Raw genomic sequence first — 9,657 nt, forward strand, 5'->3', positions numbered from 1 at the left:
ATCCAAACATAACGATGGTCGTTATGGCCAAACAGTTCTATTTTTGTTTCATCAGGCCAGAGGACATATCTCCAAAAAGTACGATCTTTGTCCCCATGTGCAATTGCAAACCGTAGTCTGGCTTTTTTATGGAGGTTTTGGAGCAGTAGCTTTTTCCTTGCTGAGAGGCCTTTCAGGTTATGTCGATATAGGACTAATTTTACTGTGGATATAGATACTTTTGTACCGGTTTCCTCCAGAATCTTCACAAGGTCCTTTGCTGTTGTTCTGGGATTGATTTGCACTTTTCGCAACAAAGTACGTTCATCTCTAGGAGGCAGAAAGTGTCTCCTTCCTGAGCGGTATGACGGCTGCATGGTCCCATGGTGTTTATACTTCCGTACTATTGCTTGAACAGATGAACTTGGTATCTTCAGGTGTTTGGAAATTGTTCCCAAGGATGAACCAGACTGGTGGAGGTCTCCATTTTTTTTCTGAGGTCTTGGCTGATTTCTATTGATTTTCCCATGATGTCAAGCAAAGAGGCACTGAGTTTGAAGGTAGGCCTTGAAATACATCCACAGGTACACCTCCAATTGACTCAAATGATGTCATCTAGCATATCAGAAGCTTCTAAAGCCATGACATAATTTTCTGGAATTTTCCAAGCTGTTTAAAGGCACAGTCAACTTAGTGTATGTAAACTTCTGACCCACTGGAATTGTCATACAGTGAATTATAAGTGAAATAATCTGTCAGTAAACAATTGTTGGAAAAATTAAGTGTTTCATGCACAAAGTAAATGTCCTAACTGACTTGCCAAATCTATAGTTTGGTAACAAGAAATTTGTGGAGTGGGTTGAAAAACAAGTTTTAATGACTCCAACCTAAGTGTATGTAAACTTCAGATTCCAACTGTACATTCTGTTACCATGGAAAAAACAAAAATACAATGGCTACATCAAGAGAGATACATTTTGTTACCATGGAAATAAAGAAAACTATGGCTACATCGAGAGATACATTCTGTTACCATGGAAATAAACAGGAAGTAAATACATGATATATTCCAGTCATTCATCATAAGCTCTTATCAGCACAACTCACAGTAGTTAGTGATACATTTTAGTACTTGTCCCCTGTGGGAGTCAAACCCACAACCCTGATGTTGCTAACCCCTTGCTCTACCAACTGAGCCACAGGGGAATAGAGACAGTGATGAGGAATACTAATTATCAGTAGAAAGATGTCTTACCTGCACCACACACACACCAATGACAGTGTGGTTGAGCAGGGCACTACACTGCTCCAGGGCCTGTGGTCGACACTGTGCTCCAAGTATAAGTGGGATGTATGAGAGATAAATATGTTGGCATCTCATCCCCTTCAGACCACTAATGAAACTCAGACACAACTTCCCAGTAAAGGGTTTAACATACAGATGTAGCATAGCATCCCCTTCAGACCACTTAGTGTTCCATTACATCAGTGTTCCATTACATCAGTGTTCCATTACATCAGTGTTCCATTACATCAGTAAATTACTGGTAAAGTCAAAGGTAACACACCCAAGTGCTCCTGAGTGGTGCAGCGGTCTAAGGCACAGCATCTCAGAGTTAGAGGTGTCACTACAGACCCTGGTTCGTTCCCAGGCTGTATCTCAACAGAAACAATAACGATCGGGAAAGGCAACACAATTGGCCCAGCATCGTCTGGGTTCGGGGAGGGTTTGGCCCAGCATCATCTGGGTTAGGGGAGGGTTTGGCCCAGCATCATCTGGGTTAGAGGAGGGTTGGGCCGGGGAAGGAAGTCATTGCAAAATAAGAATTTGTTCTTAACTGACTTGTCTAGTTAAATAAAGGTTAAATAAACACAAAAGAATAGATTGAATCATCATGTTGTGTTTGACACAGGGACACTGAAGAGGAGTCATACCCTGGATAGAGAGGTTAACACACTAGAGAGATATTCATACCAAACACCCTGGATAGAGAGGTTAACACACTAGAGAGATATTCATACCAAACACCCTGGATAGAGAGGTTAACACACTAGAGAGATATTCATACCAAACACCCTGGATAGAGAGGTTAACACACTAGAGAGATATTCATACCAAACACCCTGGATAGAGAGGTTAACACACTAGAGAGATATTCATACCAAACACCCTGGATAGAGAGGTTAACACACTAGAGAGATATTCTACATTGTTGCTCCAGTGTGTCTTACTAAACATGACCATGATTAGAGTGAAACATCATGTTGTGTTTGACACAGGGACACTGAGGAGTCTTCATACCAAACCCTAAACCCTGGATAGAGGGCTCAGTGAATGTGGAGGTGAATGTGTACAGGTGGGTCAGTGTGTCAGAGGAGACTCTGTAGAAGGACAAAGTGCCGGCTGGCCAGTCCAGATACACTCCTACTCTGTGGGGGCTGGAGGGGGACGTCTATGGCAATGGGATTATTATTGTGAATGGCAATGTAACTGTTGTCATAGCAGAAAAGAGTCCAGGACGTGTCATTGTATCCAAGACAAAAGTCATTAACCCTTCCTTTCCTGCTGATTCCTTTATATGTCATTCCTATATCAACCCTTCTCCCACTCCACTCTACCTCCCAGTAACAGCGCCCAGTCAGACCCTCTCTACACAGCACCTGTTCATAGTTCTCAAATCTCTCTGGGTCATCAGGATACGGCTGCTCCTCTGACCTCAGTGTCACCTTTCTGTTCTCCTCAGACAGAGAGAGGAGTCTGTATACTGTGTTTAGGTCCAGTGTGAGATCACAGACATCTGATGGATGAAACCAGACACAATATTAGAAATCATCATCATTCACATTAGAATGTTAACTCACTTTTCACTAATTAATTTAATGTAGATGTTTCTAGGTATCAAAAGGAGAAGTTAAGGTAACTTGAGACTTGTTGAATGATCATATGATATACTGTATGGTAATATAAAACACACTTATTCCCATTAATTTCACACACACACACACACACACATTGTCAAATCAACTCTTTGTAAACTTTGGTGTCCCTGATTTCTGCTTCTGTAGTACTACAGCTGATATTTAATATGACCAAGTAAGTAATGATTGTGGTCTTTGACTTGGATTTAACTTGAATTAAGACTTATTCTTAGTCATATTCTTCACAGCAGTCAACACTCACATTTTCTAAGTCCAGGTTTCATTGTGTACTCTCCACCATGTTCCACACTGTAGCGGTAAGCAGAAGAACAGACAGTCATTGAGGGATACACACACACACACACACACACACAGACACAGACACACACACACACACACACACACACACACACACACACACACACACACACACACACACACAGTCAGGATATAACTTTGTCTAAGTGGTGGTATGAATGTTTGTCTTAACTAGCCAGATAAGTCCAACATGTCTGATATGAACATTGACATAAACCCTCTACATACTTGAGTTTCTCCAGTCTGCAGTGTGGATCCTCCCGTCTAGCAGAGAGCAGTCTGACTCCTGAGTCTCCTGGGTGATTGTAGCTCAGGTCCAGCTCTCTCAGGTGTGAGGGGTTTGACCTCAGAGCTGAGACCAGAGAAGCACAGCCTTCCTCTGTGACTAGACAGCGTGACAGCCTGCAAAGAGTCAAATCATATTAAAACCACACTGATATTCTTTGGTGGTGAAAATAGTGGCAGAATATATTTACTGTTTCAACATTTTCATATTATTATCAGATACATCCTGAAACCTGCCATTTCTACATAAATCAATGTATCATTATCAGAAATGACAAATTATCAAAGTATTGCCTGTAGATAGAAACATGTATCGTACAAATCTTTGAGTAGACTGACCAGACCAGTTTAAAAAGCAGTATCAGTCAAAAGACAGACAGTGAGGAATCAGATTTAGATTGTATTGAGTATACAGTCCACACCATATCTATTTAGACAGTGAGGTATCAGATTTAGATTGTATTGAGTATACAGTCCACACCATATCTATTTAGACAGTGAGGAATCAGATTTAGATTGTATTGAGTATACAGTCCACACCATATCTATTTTGACAGTGAGGTATCAGATTTAGATTGTATTGAGTATACAGTCCACACCATATCTATTTAGACAGTGAGGTATCAGATTTAGATTGTATTGAGTATACAGTCCACACCATATCTATTTAGACAGTGAGGTATCAGATTTAGATTGTATTGAGTATACAGTCCACACCATATCTATTTTGACAGTGAAGCTAACATTTTAAATGTGTCTCTATACTCCAACATTTTGGATTTCAGATCAAATGTTTCATATGAGGTGACAATATATAATTTCACCATTTATTTGACAATCTTTTAACACAAACTGTTTCACGTTTTGAAATGAAGGCACTTTATGTATCTAGTCAAAAGTATTTGAAGAAGTCATAAGCATTCTGACAAATGTAAAAAAAAAAGCTGAAGCAAAAGTTGAATATTTGGTCTTAAACTCGTTGGTGCAGTTTGTTTTGGCCAATATTGAAATGGTGGATGATGACTGGAGTCAAACATACTAACCTCTCACCATTACCAATAACAGAGGCTACAACAAAACATGCTAACCTCTCACCATTACCAATAACAGAGGCTACAATAAAACATACTAACCTCTCCCCATTACCAATAACAGAGGCTACAACAAAACATGCTAACCTCTCACCAGTACCAATAACAGAGGCTACAACAAAACATGCTAACCTCTCACCATTACCAATAACAGAGGCTACAACAAAACATGCTAACCTCTCACCATTACCAATAACAGAGGCTACAACAAAACATACTAACCTCTCACTATTACCAATAACAGAGGCTACAACAAAACATACTAACCTCTCACCATTACCAATAACAGAGGCTACAACAAAACATGCTTATCTCTCACCATTACCAATAACAGAGGCTACAACAAAACATACTAACCTCTCACCATTACCAATAACAGAGGGTGTTTGATCTTTGTGTCTCTGTAACTTTCTCAAACACAACCAAGACAAACTGCAAATGAATTCAACAAGTTAGTAGAATCACAAGCTTGTGATGTAAATCACACAAGTGTGATGTAATCACTGCAGGAATGGAATATGGGACCAAACACTCAACTTTTGACTAAATTAGTTTGTACAATTAAGACTAAACGGTAAAATATATATGTATGACTAGCTTTAAATAAAAGGTGACATTCTGTACTGTAACCTAATATGAAACATTCTATCTCAATTTTTATTTATTTGATTTATTTCACCTTTATTTAACCAGGTAGGCTAGTTGAGAACACCTTTATTTAACCAGGTAGGCTAGTTGAGAACACCTTTATTTAACCAGGTAGGCTAGTTGAGAACACCTTTATTTAACCAGGTAGGCTAGTTGAGAACACCTTTATTTAACCAGGTAGGCTAGTTGAGAACACCTTTATTTAACCAGGTAGGCTAGTTGAGAACACCTTTATTTAACCAGGTAGGCTAGTTGAGAACACCTTTATTTAACCAGGTAGGCTAGTTGAGAACACCTTTATTTAACCAGGTAGGCTAGTTGAGAACACCTTTATTTAACCAGGTAGGCTAGTTGATAACACCTTTATTTAACCAGGTAGGCTAGTTGAGAACACCTTTATTTAACCAGGTAGGCTAGTTGAGAACACCTTTATTTAACCAGGTAGGCTAGTTGAGAACACCTTTATTTAACCAGGTAGGCTAGTTGAGAACACCTTTATTTAACCAGGTAGGCTAGTTGAGAACACCTTTATTTAACCAGGTAGGCTAGTTGAGAACACCTTTATTTAACCAGGTAGGCTAGTTGAGAACACCTTTATTTAACCAGGTAGGCTAGTTGAGAACACCTTTATTTAACCAGGTAGGCTAGTTGAGAACACCTTTATTTAACTAGGTAGGCTAGTTGAGAACACCTTTATTTAACCAGGTAGGCTAGTTGAGAACACCTTTATTTAACCAGGTAGGCTAGTTGAGAACACCTTTATTTAACTAGGTAGGCTAGTTGAGAACACCTTTATTTAACCAGGTAGGCTAGTTGAGAACACCTTTATTTAACCAGGTAGGCTAGTTGAGAACACCTTTATTTAACCAGGTAGGCTAGTTGAGAACACCTTTATTTAACCAGGTAGGCTAGTTGAGAACACCTTTATTTAACCAGGTAGGCTAGTTGAGAACAAGTTCTCATTTGCAACTGCGACCTGGCCAAGATAAAGCAAAGCAGTTCGACACATACAACAACACAGAGTTACACATGGAATAAACAAAATATACAGTCAATAACACAGTAGAACAAAAATAAAAAACGTCTATATGCAAATGAGGTAAGATAAGGGAGTTAAGGCAATAAATAGGCCATGGTGGCGAAGTAATTACATTATAGCAATTAAACACTGGAATGGTAGATGTGCAGAAGATGGATGTGCAGGTAGAGATACTGTGGTGCAAAAGGAGCAAAATAAATAAATAAAGTATGGGGAAGAGGTAGGTAGATAGATGGGATGTAGAGAGATGGGCTATGAACAGGTGCAGTGATCTGTGAGCTGCTCTGACAGCTGGTGCTTAAAACTAATGAGGGAGCTATGAGTCTCCAGCTTCAGTGATTTTTGTAGTTCGTTCCAGTCAGTGGCAGCAGAGAACTGGAAGGAAAGGCGACCAAATGAGGAATTGGCTTTGGGGGTGACCAGTGAGATATACCTGCTGGAGCGCGTGCTACGAGTTATATGCTGCTATGGTGACCAGCGAGCTGAGATAAGGCAGGGGTTTTACCTAGCAGAGACTTGTAGATAACCTTTAGCCAGTGGGTTTGGCGACGAGTATGAAGCGAGGGCCAGCCAACGAGAGCGTACAGGTCGCAGTGGTGGGTAGTGTATGGGGCTTTGGTGACAAAACGGATGGCACTGTGATAGACTGCATCCAGTTTGTTGAGTAGAGTGTTGGAGGCTATTTTACAGATGTCATGGCCGAAGTCGAGGATCGGTAGGATGGTCAGTTTTACGAGGGTATGTTTGGCAGCATGAGTGAAGGATGCTTTGTTGCAAAATAGAAAGCTGATTCTAGATTTAATTTTGGATTGGATATGCTTGATATGAGATTGGAAGGAGAGTTTACAGTCTAGCCAGACACCTGGGTATTTGTAGTTATCCACGTATTCTAAGTCAGAGCCGTCCAGAGTAGTGATGCTGGATGGGCGGGCAGGTGCGGGCAATGATCGGTTGAATAGCATGCATTTAGTGTTATTTGCATTTAAGAGCATTTGGAGGCCACAGAAAGAGAGTTGTATGGCATTGAAGCTCGTCTGGAGGTTTGTTAATAACAGTGCCCAAAGAAGGGCCAGAAGTATACAGAATGGTGTCGTCTGCGTAGAGGTGGATCAGGGAATCCCCAGCAGCAAGAGCGAAATCATTGATGTATACAGAGAAGAAAGTCGGCCTGAGAATTGAACCCTGTGGCACCCCCATAGAGAAAAAGCCTTGGCCAGGTCGATAAATGCACAGTAATGCACAGTAATGTTTCTTATCGATGGCGGTTATGATATCGTTTAGTACCTTGAGCGTGGTTGATGTGCACCCGTGACCGGCTCGGAAACCAGATTGCACAGCGGAGAAGGTACTGTGGCTTTTCGAAGACCTCAGAGATGAAGGTTAGGATGGATATAGGTCTGTAGCAGTTTGGGTCTAGAGTGTCTCCCCCTTTGAAGAGGGGATGAGCGTGGCAGCTTTCCAATCTTTTGGAATCTCAGATGATACAAATGAGAGGTTGAACAGGCTAGTATTAGGGGTTGCAACAATTTTGGTAGATCATTTTAGAAGGAGAGGGTCCAGATTGTCTAGCCCGGCTGATTTGTAGGGGTCCAGATTTTGCAGCTCTTTCAGAATATCAGCTATCTGGATATGGGTGAAGGAGAAATGGTGGGGGCTTGGGCGGGTTGCTGTGGAGGGTGCCGGGCAGTTGACCGGGGTAGGGGTAGCCAGGTGGAAAGCATGGCCAGCCGTAGAGAAATGCGTATTAAAATTCTCAATTGTAGTGGATTAGTCGGTTGTAACAGTGTTTCCTAGCCTCAGAGCAGTGGGTAGTTGGGAGGAGGTGCTCTTATTCTCCATGGACTTTACAGTGTCCCAGAACTTTTTTGAGTTTGTACTGAAGGATGCACATTTCTCTTTAAAAAAAGCTAGCCTTAGCTTTCCTAACTGCCTGTATATGTTGGTTCCTATATTCCCTGAAAAGTTGCATATTCAATGCTAATGCAGAACGCGACAGGATGTTTTTGTGCTGGTCAAGGGAAGACAGGTGTGGAGTGAACCAAGTGCTATATCTGTTCCTGGTTCTAAATTTTTTGAATGGTCATGCCTCTTTAAGATGCTGAGGAAGGCACTTTTAAATAATAACTAGGCATCCTCTACTGTCGGGATCAGGTAATTTAGAACCCCCGGGCAGGTCGATTAGAAAGGCCTGCTCACAGAAGTGTTTTAGGGAGCGTTTGACAGTGATGAGGGGGTGGTCTTTTGATCGCAGACCCATTACGGATGCCGACAATGAGGCAGTGATCGCTGAGATCTTGGTTGAAAACAGCAAAGCAAATAAAGCAAACTTAGGGAGGAGGCTTCTAATGTTAACATGCATGAAACCAAGGCTTTTACGGTTGTAGAAGTCAACAAATGAGAGAGCCTGGGTGATGGGAGTGGAGCTAGACACTGCAGAACCTGGATTAACCTCTACATCACCAGAGGAACAGAGGAGGAGTAGGATAAAGGCTAAAGGCTAAAGGCTAACAAAACTGGATGTCTAGTACGTTCAGAACAGAGAGTAAAGGAGCAGATTTCTGGGCACGGTAGAATATATTCAAGGCATAATGTACAGACAAAGGTATAGTAGGATGTGAATACAGTGGGGTAAACCTGTGCATATAGTGATAATGAAAGAGATATTGTCTCTAGAAATAGCATTTAAACCAGGTGATGTCACTGCGTGTGTGGGAGGTGGAACTAAATTGTTAGCCGAGGCGTGTTGAGCAGTGCTAGAGGCTCTACAGTGAAATAAAACAATAGTTACAAACCAAAACAGCAATGGACAAGGCATGGTGACGTCAGGGAGAGGCATGCATAGCCGGGTGATCATAAGAGTCCAGTGCTTCAGGAAACTAGCGGCACGGGGCTAGCAGGCTAACAGAAAGGCCTTAGAGGGATGACGCAACAGAGGAAAGTCTGTCCCTCGTGCAGTTACATCAGTGGACGGATCAGCAGGGCTCTGTGTGGTAAACCAGGCCAGTTGGCAAAATATGTATAGTGGCCAAAGGAATATGTCCGAAGGGCCTCTTAAACCAGCAGCTCAATGTGCGTCAGATAGCTATCAGGTCGAAGATTAGTGGCTGTGCGTTCAGTTAAGCTGCTATAATTCCAGGTGAAAAAAAGGTATATATATTTTTTTTAAATAGGTTCAGAGCTTGCGGTAGGAATCAGCAGATATGGAGAAGAATAAGTCCGACTAGCTCTGGTTTGAGTCGCGCTGTACAGACTGGCGAGAGTTGTCCGGGATAAAGTTAGCTGATGACCGTTAGCTGGCTAGTTAGCTGGCTAGTTTATGTTGGAGAGATTCCAGTAAGAGGTAAAGAGAAATCCGTTAGAGAAAAAGCAGGTCCACAT

The 9,657-nt window shown here is 41.6% G+C and overlaps 1 protein-coding gene across 1 annotated transcript; it reads right to left on the reverse strand.

The window, feature by feature from the left end:
* Positions 1–834: 834 nt before the first annotated feature.
* On the reverse strand, positions 835–3,630 carry LOC115127563 (neoverrucotoxin subunit beta-like). The gene is made up of 3 exons (XM_065015775.1): positions 3,445–3,630; positions 3,161–3,207; positions 835–2,777 (listed from the first exon to the last, which is right to left on the reverse strand). The coding sequence occupies exons 2-3, from the start codon at positions 3,180–3,182 to the stop codon at positions 2,350–2,352; spliced, it is 450 nt and encodes a 149-aa protein (XP_064871847.1). The 5' UTR covers positions 3,183–3,207; positions 3,445–3,630; the 3' UTR covers positions 835–2,349.
* Between the last annotated feature and the right edge of the window lie 6,027 nt (positions 3,631–9,657).

Source organism: Oncorhynchus nerka, unplaced genomic scaffold, assembly GCF_034236695.1.
Source record: "Oncorhynchus nerka isolate Pitt River unplaced genomic scaffold, Oner_Uvic_2.0 unplaced_scaffold_1282, whole genome shotgun sequence".
NCBI lineage: Eukaryota > Metazoa > Chordata > Actinopteri > Salmoniformes > Salmonidae > Oncorhynchus > Oncorhynchus nerka.